An 18839-nucleotide genomic window follows, 5' to 3' on the forward strand; every position below is an offset into this window, starting at 1 on the left:
TAACTCTTAATTTAGATGTACAATTACACAATACGCACATACATTTACTTTAAAAGATATGATGTCTCATTGCTCATAATAACATGGTTTTAAGTGTGATTCTAATGTTCAGCTTCTCTGAGCCTTTGTATTGAGTTGTAGACTCCTATAGAGCAGCTACACACAATAACCCACACATATTTTTATTTTTATTTTTATTTTTATTTTTATTTTTATTTTTATTTTTATTTTTATTTTTATTTTTATTTTTATTTTTATTTTTATTTTTATTTTTATTTTTATTTTGTTGGTCTTATTTTGTTTACACAGACATGGGGCAAACTTATTTTGAAGGACAGTCAAGGAAGTACGCTCCGTGTACGTGTATAAGATGAGCTAAGACGAGCAGCGTTCACAAATAAACGTTCCTCTCGTATTTTTTTCACTTAGAAACCGCATTTCATCATCGGGTACTTTAAAACCTTCCTTACATTAAAAACCGTAAAACACAACCTGATGAAAATAACGAATCGAACCTGAGTCGTGCACACACAAGCTAACTCTGCTAGCTTCCATTCACACTCTTGAAGAGGAGATTCAGCCCAATTTCGCCAGTCTTTTATCTGTACTAACATTCCCCATAAACCCTTTCTCCATTGCTCATCATTCTCCCCTAGGTCAGCCATCCGTCCATAGCCTCCTCGTCCGCCTTCAGTCCTTCGATTAGCATTGACACCCCGGTGTCGGGAACCCCAATCATCATGTGTCGCAGTCCCACAGGTAATCCCTGTGCTACTACAAATCCACAAGGTTTCAATCCTCTCTTGCACATTAGTTGTTTATGTTGCTTTTTCTTGTCTCCGTATCCAGATGGGAAAAATAAGACATCGCCGAGGTCCAACTTGAAGTTCAAATTTGACAAAATGAGTCACTCATCCACCAATGTATGCCATTTTATTATTCGTTAACTTATTTGTATGTTTCTATAGCTAAATAGACTTTTATGCTACATACACAAAAATACACCTCGTTATTTTGAGTGTTTTTCACATTTTGACTGTGTGAGTTTTTGGCTATTCATCAAGGATAGCATTTGTGAGCTTCTGCATGCTACACTCCGACAACCCTCTCACTTCCTGCTTCCTGTTATGTGAGATTTTCTTCCATTGAAATATTCCCAGACAAACCCTTGTCAAATCCACTTATGCAACCTTGTGGCCGTTTTTTATGGCTTAAAAGTGCCCTGAAATATTAATGCTTCTTGGAGACTTGCATCATCACCTATTATTGGCAAAAAAATGTGAAAGACGTATAAAACGTTGTTGCGTTCAGGATCGTAAAATCAGATAAATACGTCTGTGGTATTGAAAGTCTTGTTTGTTGAGTGGAGCCGAGGATAAACATGGTCCGATTTGCAGTAACCAAAAACAAGCAAAATTGGTACTTAAAGAAAAAGTTAAATATTTCTTTACCTTAAAGGGGAAGTGCACTTTTTTGGGAATTTTACCCATCCTTCGCAATCCTTGTGTGAAACATAACCACATATTTATTTGAATTTTCTGTGCATTCTAGTGTGAGAAAACAACTTAACATGAGCTAGCTAACAAAGAAAACAAAAAAAACTCCAACACTGCTCCATTTACATAACTGACTTGTATATTATTCAAGCTACATCGATATTATTATTGTAGCAGCTAACATGAAAATCTATTTTTTACACAATGGGTCACTAACCTGGATACCTAGCTCTCAATTTCACTCCAAAGACTCAACAAGATGCTTGTTTGCCATCAGCATTTTTTACCTGGAGGATGTGCTGGAAGATACAGCCATCCCAAGAGCGGACTTTGTATTGTATCAATGCGACCTAGGAAAGACGTTTTGGTCGTGTTTTAAATCATCAAAATACAGCAGGTTGTTAGAGTGTCACAATGATGTGCATTGTTAGCAAGTTTATATTAACTTGTTTTCTTGTGTTATAATGCACAGACGATGGAAAGAAATATGTGTTCATGTTTCACATAAGATAACAAAATGGGCAAAATTAAAAAAAAAAGTGCAGTTTCCCTTTAAAAATGCAAAATGAAGAAAATATTGCCTCACAAGGGAAAACTGCATATTAATTTCCTCATACTGCTTCATCTCTAATTGCGCATAGGAAAGGTTGACACACCCTGTCTTATGTTTAAAGCAAATATTGGTAGAAATAAATTGGTGTTCCAGCTAAGAACGAATTACTTTTAATATTAATAGCTGCCAGGCTTGTGAGCGCCACCAAGCAGGTCGTGGAAGAAGTCTCACAAGAACAGAGAAAATGACAGAGAAAGTCATTTTTATTCTTAAATGAATGGGAAAAAATTGGGGTTCCGACATAAAATGGAATTTTGAAATGAACTGTACAGATAGAATCGGCATTTAATAATTGGTCTTTTGTCTTCTCTCTTTCAGTCAGAGTAGCTTCATCACAAGATGACTTCATAATAATATCTGCTTGGGCTGGATGGAGCTGCGCATAACCAATAATTTAAAAAAAAAAAAAAGTCATCATAGACCCACTTTGCTAAGTCATGGACAAGAAAACATGAACAAACTGGGACCTAGCTGTAATACTGTGACTTTCCTTTAAGTATATTCTTTATTATCTTAACACTGCACCCTGAGTTGAATAGTACAAATAGAAAAATGATTTTTTTTTTTGGCTAGGGGAGCTTCCGTTCCCAGTTCCCAGTACCACATATATGGTATAATATGGATTTTTTTTTGCGTATAAAATTGTTCTTCTGGCAAGATTTTTTGTATTTCAAACCTTTTTTGTTACTTTGCTAGCTGCTGCACTATGAATGCTGCTGGATGTCAGTCCACATGTGTAAAAGCATTTCTGTATTTGGCAGGCACGGAGGTACGTGATACTGCTGCCTGGACTTTCACTAATGTCTAATTTTAGCCAAAGCTGTATAGGATTAAAATCCTCTGAAATGGTTCAACACCCACATTTCAAAAAAAAAGCAACATTGCACCTCACTCAGTATGTTAAACAAATACATTTCACCCCCCTCATACCCAACATTGAGGCTTTCTAGCTGTCTTTGTGTGTAATTAAGCTTTTTTTTTTTTGGTTATTGTTTTCTTTAACGACTGGATGACTTGAAAAGGCTGAATGCATCTAATCCAATTTTGGCAAAAACACACTGAATGTGATGTTGAATTAATTCTTTTTGTTGTTGTTGTTATTGTGTTGAAGTCTGTTAGATGTATAATGCAAAGTCGGTCTCTTACATGCACAACAGGACAAGAGTAGTTTAAAATACTGCTTCACAAAATAAGGCTTCACTTTGTAAACAGGAAGCAAGGAAACAGATTTTCCTCTTTTATCTCTTTTATGACCAAATGCTTTCTTTGGAATCTTATTTATTTTTTATTTTCCTTCCAGTAATTATCATTTTTTGATATAACAGGGCACATAATTTGACTGATGATCATCAGAGATCATCAGAGATATTAAAGAGACTAGTTAGACATTGCATTAATATTATTTATTTTGCAACAGCCTCAATGCCTTGCAGCCTTTTTAATTTCACTTTTAATATAATAAATAGCTGAAAGGTACAAGGTCAATTACATGGAGCCCTCAAGGGGACATAGGCAGTAATCATTTTGATGAGTAAAACAATAAATACATAATTTTTTTTGCGAAATCATGCAAGGTTTTGCGAGATAATGCAATAACTTTTAAGTATCTGGACTTATTAAGACCCCAGATTTGGTCATGGACATCCCGCAAGATATGACAAACAACAAAGTCATGATCTCCAAAATTATTGTGTTATCTCGCAAAAAAATATTTAGTTTTTTTTAACCCATCAAAATTCTGCAAGATTATAGAAAGAAATCTATGAAATTCAAAGCCGTCTAAATATGTATATGTATATTTCGTTATGTAACGTGCTGCTGGAAATTTATTCAAAAATAAAATGTATTTTGTGTCAGTTCTGCATGTCTCTATTTTTTCAAATGCACTGATAAGCATTATGTCCCGCCTCTTCCTGCTTTGAATACACATATGTAACACACAAGGTGTTTTTGTTGTCAGCTAATGATAACAGTTTGGCAAAGTTTAGCTACTAATGTATGTAACCACACCTGTGAGCGATAACTCTGAATGTCAGTTCCTTTATTTTTTTTTTTTACAATTTGTATGCAGTTTAAATCATAATTGTTGAAAAATATAGATATTTTTTGTAGTCTGTTAATTTAAAGCACTATTGGTAACATATGCTAGCCAGTAGTGTTCTTATATTTTTGGTTTTAAAAAAAATGTAATTTGGGTACGGTCCCTTTAATTAAACGGACTCTTAAAGGTACTGCTTTCATCATAAGTGATTATGATTATTATTTATATTCAGTATGTACAACACAGAAAATAACGTTTATATGAGCTGCTGCGACACAAATAGCGTTAGTTTATTTATATGTCGGCTGTCTTTTACCATGGCCATTGAATGGGCGAATGGTACTACACTAACATGTATGGCGTGTCTAAATTGGGCGGAAAATAGTTCACCCTACACTCCGCCCGGCTCCACGTCAAAGGCGGGACTCCGGTGTATAAACGAGCGCACCCTGCTTTTTCATTGACGTCGTGTCGGTGTCTGACATCAACAAAGAAGCGGTGAAATTTTGCGAAGTCCATTACGCTCTTCAAGGTCTAAGAAGCTATGGAAACCGGTAGGTTTATTGCCACTTTTTCATGTGTCCGTCCTGATTTGTTTATTTACGCGGGATGACTGGGTGTTTGCTTGACAGCTGGAGTATCACAACTGAGGAAGCTAATCGGTTAAGTTAGCATTCCCCTAGCTAGCTCTCTACCTTTAAACACGGCGTCTTTGTGTCACGCTATTACACAGATGTGTATTATCAAGGCGAAAATCGTATTTTACAAACTGTTCCTTAATAAAACGCCGCAGAGTGTGGAAATTACACTTGCTTACTGGTCGATAGAATGTTAATAATTGACACAACAGCGGACAGTGTACTAGACAACTTTTATATTCAAACTTGTGGTCAGAGCTATCAGATATGTAAATATTGGTTCATAACAGACACCACATGTAGGTAATTAAAAGAACAGGCGAATAACTTAATGATAAGAGGCATACAGTATATCCTCAAAAAGACTGTTTTTCTCAATTATAGTGTGGAAACATCAAAATGTGTACAGTAATATGATCTCGACGATACCTGCAAAATGTACAAGGCTTTTCATCATCCATCGAGCATCCCTTGTTATTGTACAATTATGTGCACAATAAAGCCTTAGACATATTAGCAAGCATTTGTACAAACTGCATGTGGAAAGTTGCAAGTCACTCTGCAGCCCTGTATTTGGCCTCTCTCCATACAATACCATTCATAGTCCTCATGTTGTTGTTGTTGTTTATAAGCCAGGACAAGAGGTGGCATCTCACTTTTGTGTCACTGGCAGGTGACCAACGTGTTAGGCCTCAACATGCATTACTAGTTTTGTATGTTTAATCCCTTTTGTTTGAGCTGTTATTAACAATTTGTGCATCACTGTCATCCCTGTCGATGATTTTTCCATGTTGTTCTCCTGGAACCTTTCGGGTTCAGTTTTTATTATACACAACAATATACACAACAAATTCTGTATAGATTTAGGAAAATAGAACCACAAACAGTTGTCATGTCTAATAAGGAAGTGCTGTTGGTTTATGGCTATTGACTGTACATTTTCCAAGCATTATCGTGACATGAGGGAGTACCGAGTTCCGATCTTAAATGGGCACTGTGCATCCCTTAAGTGTGCAGATGACTCAGGGGTATGGCAATATTAGGAAATAATTAGGTAGTAGCACGGCTTCAGCAGTCAAGACTCTGTGTGTTTTTCCCCTCGTTCAGTCTTTCAGTCTTTAATCACCCCTTCCTCTTGCTACTTCTCCAGGTCTGAGTCAGGAGAAAGTAGCTACCTTCCTGAAGCGCCTGCAGGCTGAGCCACGCTACTTGCTGGCTCAGAATGTTTCGACCTGCATCGACCCGTTGGAAGTTTGTCTGCACCGGCAGACTGTCCAGGAAACGGTACACATCTTCCAGCACGCGATCCCCACAGAGGGCAAGCCTGTCACCAACCAAAAAAGCTCAGGTAGACATTTTAGACTATTCTTGTCTGTGATCATCAACATTAATGCCTGAAATATAGAGTAATAAAATCACATTATGCAATAATGATGCAATACGTAATACAATTATTGAACACATTTTGGAGTAACTTGTCACATATTGTCACAGTTGATTACAAAATGCGTCCAAAGAAATGTATTACTAAATGCAGCAATTATTACAAAATGCAGTGTTATTACATAATAATGTGAAAATGTTACATTATTTCATATAGCACCATTATTACATAATGCAGCGTTACACCGTGCATCAGCACTTCATCATAAAAACGTAAAAGGAAGTGAATTAGACATTGTACGATTCTCATTAGCGAAATCAACATTGGCTACGTGCCGCTGTCCAAGCTGCTGGAACAAACTGACCATCATAAAGGATAAATATGGTATTCATGTGAACATGTGTGTTATATTTTAAGGACAGTGATAACTACACATTGTACTTGTCTCAATATGGAGACTTTATTACATTACTTACTTTATAGTCTGGGGGTTGGGCGTCCTATCAATTGAAATTGGTGTATTTATGTAGTATGTATTTTATAAATACAAGTAGTCTTTTGTATTTTCTCTTAAAGAGAAGTATAAATGGATGCAGCCATATGTTCTAGTTTCACAGGCAACTTAATGTCACGTGGGAGGAATACAGAGAAGACTTGGTAGCCAGGCATATGGCGATCGCTTTGAATGCGTCTTTACAAATATTTATTTAGTGAGAGTTCGACAACTCCAAAGTTTCCCTATTTTCCAAAAACTTTTTTGTGTGGACAGGACCCAAGTTAATATACATTGATGTAGCGTTACTGTATAAAACAGCCAGGTCAGAGATACGTGTACTGCTTTATTTACAAAAGGTTACATTTGGTCATCATCCCAGTGGTACCCTTGCAGGAGCATAAAAACAAGCTGAAGGAGAAAAAGAAAAAGGGATGAGATTTCCATGAATTTGGCTTAACAGGTTTTACTGTTTTTCTTTTCAGTTGTTGGTTTTTGTGTTGTTACTAAGACATTATTTTCTTCTTCACCAGGGAGATGTTGGATCTTCTCGTGTCTCAACGTCATGCGACTTCCCTTCATGAAAAAGTTTAACATAGAGGAGTTTGAATTTAGTCAGTCCTACCTGTTTTTTTGGGACAAGGTAAGATATAGTTGCAGCAATTTGTCATTTTTCCACCCACGTTTGGCAGTACACTCAATAGTTAAATTATGAGAGAATGAGTCACCTCTTAAATGTGTGTTTTGTTTCATTATATTGTCACACCTTGTTTATTTCTGTTGTGTGCTGTTCCTTGCTACAGATTGAGAGGTGTTACTACTTCCTCCATGCCTTTGTGGAGACCGCCCAGAGGAAGGAGCCAGTAGACGGACGTCTGATCCAATTCCTTCTCTCCAACCCAGCTAATGATGGAGGACAGTGGGATATGCTGGTCAATCTCATTGGTTTGTTGTAGTTTATTGTTTCTTTTTTTTTTTAGAATTTGCGGGATGAGATTTAAATATTAATATAATATAATATATAAATAATAATAATAATTGGTTAGATATAGAGCTTTTCAATGAATTGAAAATGCTTCACAATGAAGTGAACCCATTATTCTTTCCCACACTTGTGGTTATGTACATCCGTAGCCATAGCTGCCCGTGTGGAGTCTGACAGAAACATGACTGCCAATTTGCATCTCTGACCACCACCAAACATTCATTCACATTCATGAACCTGTGTGGAAAAAGTGTCTCTACTTCCTGCCGCAAAGAAGCAAAGGTTACACAGGCCAGGAGGCACTTTATAGCCAATAAAAGTGACTGTCAAACAATAAAGAGAGATCCAAAGTTTGCATCTTCTCACGATTGAGCTTATTTATTGATCAGCTCCAGTATCCCTATTGAATCGCTCAGCACCTTGACCACACATTGTCAAAATTAAACACAGTACATACATAATGGGACATACATAATGGTAGTAAGGCTCAATTATTAACAGAAATTGTGTATGGGGTGCTGGTTTAATGCACAATTCTGCAGTATTTCCAACCTCCTACACATGCATTTTTTTTTAATGAACAATAAATCTATTCACGTTTTTGTCTTGCATGAGATCTCCTGACACCCCTTCTGAATACTAATAATTAGAATTTCACATTCACAGTTTCATCAAAATAGTTGATGGGATTCAATAATTATTATTATTCAGTAATAATTCAATCAAGATAATTACACAAAATTCCCCAATAGTTCTGTACATAACCTAGTTTCATTATACATACAGTTTGTGTATTATATCCGGTTAGAATCTGCTATCAGAGACATAAAAGAAATGAATTCAGGATACAGGGCAGAGCAATGAAACAGTTGACTTTTTTTCTACATACTACATATGTCACAAGTGAACTGATAACTTTTGTTACATCTTGCCGCTGAGTTAGTTTATCTGTAATCTGAATCATAAAAATGATGACTGACAATATAGAAACACTTGGTTCAGATTGCTGTTCACATACTGGTCACATACAGCAGATCACCCACAGGATGAAAATGATATACTGTAAATGTGTTCAGATTACATTTCTGGCCCATTACTTGCAAAATATTCATTTGTATATTGTTATCTCTAGAAAAGTATGGTGTCATACCAAAGAAATGCTTCCCAGAGTCCCACAGCTCAGAAGCCTCTCGCAGAATGAATGCCATTCTCAATCATAAGGTGTGTAATTTCTTTTTAATTCAGATTTAATATTCATAACAAGTCGTAGAATTTCCTTAAGAAAGCTTGACAGATGTTTGTTTTTTTTATTGTGCCTCACAGTTGAGAGAATACTGCTTCAGACTGAGGAACATGGTGGCCAGTGATGCGACTAAATTGGAAATCTCTGAGGCCATCAACACCATGATAGAGGAGGTGAGACTAACTAACAACAACTAAACATTTTTTTCTTTTTTTTTACTGTGAAGCCACAAAATCTTTTATGACAACTAATGACGAAAAACCTGACTAAGGCGTCAAAGCTTAAAATTTAAGTGCACTCAAAAATAAAAAATATATATACAATGTTAACTGCGCGAAAAATAGCAAATAATATCAAAATACAATACATGCAATTACAGTTAACAGAACCCACTCAATAAAACCCTGGTGCTCCTGTCAGGTTTTTGTGTCCCATTGTTTCAGTGTTTCATTTTAACCAGAAGAGGGGGCTGTTAAATAATATTTGAGAGTTGTGTTGTTGTCTGGTACCTCAAAGCCTTCATATCACAAAATGATAATAGAGTAGATAGCATTTATGGATTCAAACAATTTGTATATAAACATATATACAGCTATTTATTTTTTTATATTTTTTTTTACACATGCAGCAGACTTGGGCATGAAGTAATTAGAAGAAAATGGTGACTCGTTATGCAAGTGTGTGCACACACATTGGAATAGAGAGACCATAAAGCAAAGTAGAATCAAAATCTGTACTGTACGTTTTCCACCCGAGGGCACTGAACATCTGAGAAAACATTGACTCCAAAGCAACATTTGTCATGTACATAAAAGTTTGCAAATATTTGATCCTTTTTATATGCCGTTACACATGTTTTGTGTGGCGAGGTGTTTGTTTACATGTGCCATCAGTCAATCAGTCTCCCATTGAGACAATCTCACAACATAACAGTCTTGTTAAGCATCCTTTGTCGTTGGCTGTTTTGTCGTATTCTGCTGGTGGCCTGTAACTTGTTTAAACAGTCACGCGTTTCTCTCACATGCACATTTTGTGTAAGAGCAAACGCTGAGACACAGCGTTGCGTGCCTGCTTGGAGAAGCTGATGGCAGTCGGTGTTTGTTTGTCCACCTGGAAGTGGTTTGTTTTGGGAAACACTCTGCAGTCATGGCCAGCTGTGATGGAGGATTCGGTCATGTCACGAGAATGAGTTGGTGAACACGGGTGTACTGCAACTTTGCAAGTACATTTGATAAGGATTATACAATAAGTATTCCAAAACACTTAATATTTACTTACATATTTTCATAGTAGCAGTTTTTGGAAATATAATAATTCTTATTTTTCTGCTTCTTCTCGTGTAGGAGGCAACAAGTGAGAATTATCTATTTTGTTTTTCAAGCGGATGTTATTCAAGGATCATTTGTTTGGGTTCAAAACATTCTCCTGTGTGTGTGCGTTCGTGCGCGCGCTTTCGTACTTTTTTCATAGTTTTACTTCTTGGTATAATATCGTAGTACTTCCTCCTTTGATTAGTTATGAATTCATTGCAAATAAACAACATCAAAATAGGATACCTGTAAAAAAAATGTAAAAAATACATTCATATAATTACTGTACAAGCAATAGTACGATGGGCTGCTCCACATGCAGGCCCATAATTGATATCCCCACTGTCTGACGTTCATAATACAGCATTTACATTTAACCTGCTCCAGATGGTGATACATCTTATCTGTGTTCCTGACCCAATTGTGTCAAGAAGTGACCTCCTGCCAAATTTCAGGAAGCAGGCAGATTCCTACTAGAGTGATGTATGGCCATGGCGCAGAATCAGAGTCCTGGTCTAAGATTTACATTCAATGCACAGACATTGTTTGCGTCACGCCCAACTTTGTGAGTTATGATTTCACAATTAGTAATTCGAATTCTGCTGAATTAGCGTCATGGAAAAGAAGCTGGTATGGGCCAGCCCATAATGAATCGTTATTGAGTTATTAGCGATACCAGTACAGTACAATGTGGATATTTGATACATTTCATTCTGTAGCTCTCTGCCAGTTGTTATAACCAACACATGGTTGCTTCTTTTACCTTCCAGCACAAATGGGAGTCCTCTGCATTTTCATTTCTCATTTTCCAACCCATTCTATTGTTTATCACATAAATGTTGTATATTAAAAGAACTAGAGGATGGGAGGGGTACATATCATGAGGGAAAAATTCCTGAGATAGCTATAGCCGAGGTTAGAAGGGCCAGATTAACAGACGGCATAGTCCAAACAGTACAAATAAGCCCACAGGAAATCAGTGTGAACTTTAGCGCAGCAGGAAGACGGACCAAAAAAAAAGGGTGTGGGGTTCAAGTAGGGAATTGAGAGAGATTTGTATTATGAGGGAAATGTTAAAGTTAAAGGACCACAAATGAGTAGGATAAGTGACTGTTTGTGGTTGAGTATTTATTTGGCCACACTCATGTTTTGTGCTTATTAATATAATGTTGGCGTTTGCGCCGCGCTTGAAACGGGATTTGTGCACACTGATATGACACAATCTCGTCTCCGGGCAAAGAATAAGGAGTCGACTGCATTTGCCCTTCAGAAGGAAGTGGATGCAGCTGAAGCAACCCAGCAAAGGTGGATAAATCTGTTTTTCATTCAGGTTTTCAGTTAAGTCATCGGTGTCAGTATCAGACGATTTCACTCATGGATTATCGGGATCGGTATCGGCAGCATAAAATCCTGACCAGAACGTTCCTACTTCTAACACATCCAGTATATGATGTTAAACACTATCTTAAAGTGAGAATGCAATAACAACGTTGCTGTCCAAACTGTGTTTTGCTGTGTAGGTGTTCCGAGTGGCAAGTGTTTGTCTCGGTAATCCACCTGACACCATCTGTTGGGAGTACAGGGACAAGGAAAAGAACTTCCATCGTATCGGCCCACTCACCCCCCAGGAGTTCTACAGGGAGCACGTCAAACCCCTATACAACATTCAGGACAAAGTATGTAGACCCGAATACCGCTACCATTTATTCCTCTCACAACATGTTTGTGGAAGCTACATTTGGTATCTCCATTAGCAGCTGTTCAGTCTCTGAGTTTTTTGCGCATATCATCATCAGATCTGCCTTGTGAATGACCCTCGACCCCAAAATCCTTACGGGAAGCTGTACAGTGTGGAGTACCTGGGTAACATGGTAGACGGTCGCAAGACTCTCTACAACAATCAGCCCATCCAGCTCCTTAAAAAGGCTGCAGCGGAATCCATAAAAGACGGAGAAGTATGTTGGCATAAGCAGCTACAACGTCAGTGTGCATTTGGATTATTATTTAAAGATGGCTGCTCTTTCTGTTTTAGGCGGTGTGGTTTGGGTGTGACGTGGATAAACATTTCCACGGCAAGCTGGGGATTAACGACATGAATGTGTGAGTAGAACAATGACCCCTGATGCAATTTGCTGATTAGAAAGTGTTTTGTGTAAGGTCTTGTCACCATGTTGCAATAATGGCCATGGTCATGTTATGGTGGACTTTTTTTATTTATTTATAATATCCATAATTTGTTACTTCTTCATTGCTGGTAAAATCACCTTGTGTACTTCCTCAACTGATTATATCATAGAATTGTACTTCTGTAGTATAAATGACATATGGCAACAGTGTAACTTGAATTTGTAGGTAAGTCACAACAGGACTGTTTGAATAAACGCATCAAATTAGGGGAGTTCATGAAAGTCATCTGGACACATCAGTTTTGCTAAGAAAATATTTAAAAGAGTGCTGCTTTGGAAAAGCAAATGATTCACAATATTTTCCAGACTAAGTCACTCTGAGTCTTAAGTCACAAAATGCGTCATGAACAAAATATATAAATATATCACAATGGACAAAAAGTCGCATTGATTTAGAACTTTAGATGTTCTACTCAACTGCATAAATAACATACGGTACCTTGAAGGCTGAATAAAAAGTTCACCAAGCTCCCGATCTCTTTCCACATCACTGAATCAACTGAATTCTTCATCCTCGATACAGGAGCAATATATTTTATAGTGTTCACAAGCCTAGGGCGCCCTCTTGTGGGTGTCAACGGTAACATATTAACACTTTTTTAATGTTAAATTTATATATGTTTTTATGATATGTTTATATTACATTGTATTTTTATATTTATTGTCCTGGCACTATAAATCACAGGACCAGGCAAACCAAGTAAAAAAGTTTGACTTAAAGTTAGGAAAATACGCTAAAATGTCACTAAATGTTGCAAGTTGCAAACTGCAGGAAACTACTTGTACTGCCTTGAGAGAGTCATGTTGGCATGTGTTGCTTGTGTGTAAAAGCAGCTTTTTTGGAAAAAGTGAGGTTGACAGCTATCACTCGGGATTACAGGTTGCACTGCTACAATAAGTAGTCACTTTGTGGTTTCCAGAGGAGGCAAGCATGCGGTCATTTTGTGCTTGTTGAACTCGGATCTTGTGAGGTTTTGAAAATACGGGCGTCTCACTTGACATCACAAACTGTTTCCCAAACATTTGTTCAGATTAAGCTTTGCGGGCCTACTTCCAGAGACCCGTCAAGACCCACGAGCTATTTAACAACCGAAAATCTAATACCACACCAAATCGGCTTACCTTAATTTGACAATGTTGCATCACCGGTGTTTGTGTTGCGTCACTGTGGCAGCTTCACATGCCAAGAGCGGATATCATCCGCCTCAATGATGCATCTGTCTCTCCACAGAAAGGGATGGTCTTTTGCCCTCTGTGAGCAGCACTATTTGTCAGAGTTAGTGGTGCCAGGCTTAAATCTGCCCACTGATCAAAACCAGTTGCATGCTAAATGTCTGACTCGGTCTCTTTCGAAGATCAGCTCATGTCTGTGGCTCTCCATGATAAACAGGAATTCCTAGTCAAAAACGCACATGTGAGCTTTTTGACGACTTCAAATAGTTGAAGTTACTTATTCCTTTTAAAAATGATGTGTATTTGGCCCAGTGAATTGTCTAAATCAACAGGTATTCAGAGTGCGGACTGATCCAAGTTGATGATTTAAAAATGTCCGTTTGTGTGCTTGCAGCTTCAATCACGAGCTGGTGTTTGGAGTTTCAGTGAAGAACCTCACCAAGGCTGAGCGTGTGATATGCGGAGACTCTCTCATGACCCACGCAATGATTCTCACTGCTGTCACAGACAAGGTGGGCATGACCAAATATGCCTGCTAAAAAGGTCCATCCTCACTGTAGTTTGTCGTGACTGAAAGGAAGAGTGGAAATATCCCCATTCATTTTCCCAGGGTGTTTTGTATACAACTTTACCCTTTGTTAATTGGCTGAAGTGATTCATGGTGCTGTCAGTTTTCCCCCCCTTGTAAGCGACACCAGCTGTCAGGACACTTTATTCCTGCAATCTCTCCATCATCTTCTCCATCTGTCTCTCAGGATGGAAAAGAGGGCTATGAAAAGTGGAGGGTGGAAAACTCCTGGGGCGATGACCGTGGGAACAAAGGTAACCAAAATGAGTACTTTCTGGATGTGGGTTGTGTTTTTTATATAGTCAAATTATTCATTCGTTTTCTACCGCTTATCCTCACGAGGGTCGCGGAGGGTTGCTGGAGCCTATCCCAGCTGTCTTGAGGCGAGAGGCGGGGTACACCGCCAGCCAATCACAGGGCACATATAGACAAACAACCATTCACACTCACATTCGTACCTGTGGACAATTCACCTAGCATGTTTTTGGAATGTGGGAGGGAACCGGAGTACCCGGAGAAAACCCACGCATGCACGGGGAGAACATGCAAACCCCACACAGAGATGGCCGAGGGTGGAATTGAACTCCGGTCTCCTGGCTGTGAGGCCTGCACGCTAACCACTCCTCCACCGTGCATCCCATAGTCAAATTAATTTAATTTTTTTTCTCATAATTTACATTTTTCATTGTCCTATTTGAGTCACACAACATAGTAGGCTTAACTAATTTTAGTCCCAGGAAAACAGTATTGTATTTAAATGTAACATTTTACAGGACATTTGATTTCAAAACAGGTCAGCCGTCACTTTTTTTGGGTAAACTATATCATAAAAATGTAAATTATGTAAAACTATGATGATACAATGATATGATTTCAGTTGTAACTGGCCCTCTCAGGTCAACCGTAGGGCTGATAAACGAACCCGTGCCCTCTAACTTAAAAGATAGCAGCAGTACTCTAATTGAGTTAGAAAGGTATGCGATCCAAGATACTCGAGTTAGCTTGAGTCAAGAGAGATGCAGCAGATGTTCTTATCAGAGGCCAGAATCCCTTTATGCAACAGGCAACTTTCTTTACACCACTGCACCAGACGTTAACTGTCTGCTCTTGTTATTCCCTCCACCCTTTCATCCCTGTGGTTGGTTCGTCTTCCCCTGACCCCTTCATCCTCTTTTGTGTCTGTCTGGGCTTGGCATTCCACTGTAAATTGTAGCAGTCAGTCACGTGTCATCTGGAACACACACGTACATCATAGCGGAGTATAAACTCTTGACAATATTTGTTTGAACCCACAAACCACATAGTGACTGTTTTGGAAAACATGTGAAAACCTACTTAGTCACGTCAGTAGTATTTCACTCGGATCTGATTTCATAATAAACATCAGCAGATGAGGAAGGGCAAGAGGTCCAGCCCGTTCTGAAGCCAAATTAATAAAGCTTTGTCTCGGGATAGTGTCATTCTCTTGGGGATGTGGGGGCCTGCTTTGTTGACAAAAGCTGAAAAGCGATGTTTGGAGTGAGAGTGTTCACTAGAAAGTCATGAGACAGGCCATGAATGGAAACATTATACAGGTAGAATCCACTCAGGGAGTATGATTAATAGAATAATAGATGAGAAGAGGAATGAAGAGAAGTTACATCTCCCTTTTGGCCGTTGAATATTTTCTCTTAAGCCAGAAGAGTCTCTCAGGAGAGATTTAACTCTCACCATGTCCACCTTTTTAAAGCTCTCACATATCTGCAATCGCTGATGCTTTTGCATAGTTTTGGATAAATGCCTGACAAAACATAAGGGTTTTTTGGTGATATTTTAATAAGATTGGACATTAGCCTGAGGTGAGCTCTACTACAAGTCATAAATAAAGGACTATCGTGAGAGCAACCACAGTTCATACCAAAGGTTTATGATGTCTTCCGCACCAAACTCCACATTTGTACAAAGGAGCACAGAAAAGGACCCTCCTCAAAATGTTTCATCCAATGATTAATCAAGAATGAAGTGACCGTCAAAACTATCCCTTCTATTCCTGTCAATCAGGGGCGTCGTTATGCAGGGAGCACTCTATTTTGGAAAGCTATGCAAAGAAGTCAAATATTTCAATAAGCTTTGTGATATTGATGGAAAAGCCTGTTATTAGTACAAACGTCTGCCTTTGCTTTTTTCCCCCATTTTTGCTGTTGTTTTTTTAAGTTTGCATATAATTTTTTTATTTTTTTATAATTTCTTTTCTTGCAATATTTTGATTTTATTTCACATTATAACTTTCTTCAACCTAACCAAACTTTCCAAAAATGACTTTCTCAAAATATGAGTATATAATATACTTTTTAAAAATAACATTTTTGTCTGTAGTATTTCAACGCTATGCTACAAAATTATTAAATTATGTACTCTAATTACTATTATATACATTATTTTTCATCATATTACAAATAATTTTTTTTCTCATTAGATTGCAACATTTTTTTCTTATTTGTTTTTATTCTTGGAAAATTACATCTATTTACAGCATATCTTCTGCTGTTTTTTAATTTTTCAACCATTCATACTTTCTTCTAGTAAATTTTCTTATTATGACTATTATGACTATTATGAATTATGACTTTATTCTCGTAATATTTTTACTTTATTCTCTTCATTTACCCCAATGGAAAATATCTTTTTTCATTATATTACAACTTTACAAAATGTTTGCATTAGACCAAATATTTTGTCTTAATATTTAGATTTAATTCTTGTAAAATTACTCTATATTTTTCCATATTTGCTGTTTTTTTTTTTACTTGTCTTGTTCAATTATATATGTAAATAAAATAGTATATTTAATTCTTATTTTTAGAATGTGCCGCAGTCCGCATTTTAGACATGGCTGCTGTAAATATTTCTCGTTGTGCGGCAAGTGAGATGGCCACCGCTATCCTCCTCCTGCTGTCAGAGAAGTCAGTCAACCTTTCCTTAAAAATAAATAGCGACACCAAGTACACACCAAACACGTGGCTTCCCAGTACTACATATCAATAACGGCCACTGTGATGTCTTTGATAACTCAACTGTGTGTGGGATTCTCAGAACTTGTATGGAGGGGGAATGAGAGAAAATAAACGGAACTTCGGTCTGGTCTCTCAAACCGAAGGCTCTCCACCTGCTTCTCACACAAGACTTTCATCCTTTGTCATAAATGGCTGAGATACATGCAAGCAAGAAAAGAAGCATGGTGGTGCATCTTTGTCTCAAAATTCAGGTTTATGTTATCTTTTACCTCATTTCTTTACACCAGGGGTCTCAAACTCAATTTACTTGGGGGCCACTGGAGCTAGGGTCTGGGCGAGACTGAGCCGCATCAGGTTGACAAAAAAAAAAAAAAAAAAACGCATTTATTAAAAACGGAAAAATCAATAAACTTTGCTTTGGTTTGAATTTTCTACAACATTCCACTGTTCTCAAATATCTTAATTTTTATTTTTCTACACAAAATAAGATGAAAAATAAATAAACAAAGAATAAAGAAAATCAATCAGTAATAAATAAATAAATATAATAACAATAAAACGGCAAATAATAAAAACTGTAGACATGACAAAACACGACTATAGTCACATTTATACTCTTTTTATTTACAACATATTGCGCAACTGCAGGGTCTTGAGACACATGCTAACTCGCAAACTAGAGAGCTAGAGACCTAAACGGTAGCCTTCAAGTTATTTTCTTTAAACTTAAATAGCCAAAAACTTACCACTTCCACACAGATAGGGAGGATAACAGTTATTTAACCTTTAACATGAACATGAATCAAACGTAATATTTTTTTCTGGGTACATGATACCATACAGCATCCATATCAAACTTGCGCGGGCCGCACTAACATTAAACTTTCATATCAAGGCGGGGGCCTCAAACACGCGGCCCGCGGGCCAAATGTGGCCCACAGGACACTAGTTTGAGGCCCCTGCTTTACACACAACAAAATGTCACCATCAAGATTTTAGATCAAAGGTATTTTTTATCATTATGATAAATAAGATTAACTATTCATTTCATAATCCCACTTATAATCAAAGTGTGTGTTCATTTGTGTTCTGTGTTTACGGCCATTCCTGCAGGTTACCTCATCATGACGGATGATTGGTTCTCAGAATACGTGTATGAGGTGGTGGTGGACAAGAAGTTCCTCTCTCCTGATGTCCTGGAAGTAATGCAGCAAGAGCCCATCATACTTCCCGCCTGGGATCCGATGGGCTCACTGGCCTAAGTATCGACACCCAGGTTTTTAGCCTTAACCTCTGGTCCTCTTTCTTCCTGAGATGATTTTACCTCCAACATTCGCCAATATTCCTTTGAGATAATGCCATTGTTCTCAGTAAAATAAATATTTCTTTTTTTCTACCAGACTGCTGCGTCTTTTTGTTTTGGCTTTATAATGTCGTCATACAATGTACACATCACATTCGCCATCTATTTGAGGCACAATTTTATGCATATGATTGACTGAGATTGACTCCGGCAATTGTACCACATCCTGGCAAAAGCCTTTTTATTCTCTTGTTGACTGGAAAGGAAGTACATGGTAAGAGCTCTGTTCACAACACTAGATTTTTGAACTATCTAGTACAGGGGTCTCAAACATGCGGCCCGCGGGCCAAATGTGGCTGATTGATTTTCTTTATTCTTGATTTGTTCATTTATTTTTCATCTTATTTTGTGCA

At 37.6% G+C, this 18839-nt stretch overlaps 2 protein-coding genes across 14 annotated transcripts in view; both read left to right on the plus strand.

The window, feature by feature from the left end:
• Window positions 1-3965, plus strand: part of LOC131134198 (rap1 GTPase-activating protein 2-like) — a 110130-nt gene extending 106165 nt beyond the window's left edge. For all 13 annotated transcript variants that reach the window (XM_058079192.1, XM_058079193.1, XM_058079194.1 and 10 more), the window contains 3 exons: window positions 657-759; window positions 850-923; window positions 2428-3965. In XM_058079192.1, coding sequence (XP_057935175.1) covers window positions 657-759; window positions 850-923; window positions 2428-2436 — 186 coding nt within the window. In that variant the 3' untranslated portion in view covers window positions 2437-3965. The remainder of the gene's footprint in view (window positions 1-656; window positions 760-849; window positions 924-2427) is intronic.
• Window positions 3966-4543: 578 nt separating this feature from the next.
• Window positions 4544-18524, plus strand: blmh (bleomycin hydrolase). The gene is made up of 12 exons (XM_058080868.1): window positions 4544-4704; window positions 5939-6136; window positions 7199-7308; window positions 7469-7610; window positions 8783-8871; window positions 8974-9066; window positions 11724-11879; window positions 12000-12158; window positions 12236-12303; window positions 13957-14074; window positions 14318-14384; window positions 18237-18524. Exons 1-12 carry the CDS (start codon window positions 4695-4697, stop codon window positions 18383-18385), a joined length of 1359 nt encoding a protein of 452 aa, XP_057936851.1. The 5' UTR covers window positions 4544-4694; the 3' UTR covers window positions 18386-18524.
• The last annotated feature ends 315 nt before the right edge of the window (window positions 18525-18839 follow it).

Source organism: Doryrhamphus excisus, chromosome 8 (assembly GCF_030265055.1).
Source record: "Doryrhamphus excisus isolate RoL2022-K1 chromosome 8, RoL_Dexc_1.0, whole genome shotgun sequence".
In the NCBI taxonomy this organism is placed as follows: domain Eukaryota; kingdom Metazoa; phylum Chordata; class Actinopteri; order Syngnathiformes; family Syngnathidae; genus Doryrhamphus; species Doryrhamphus excisus.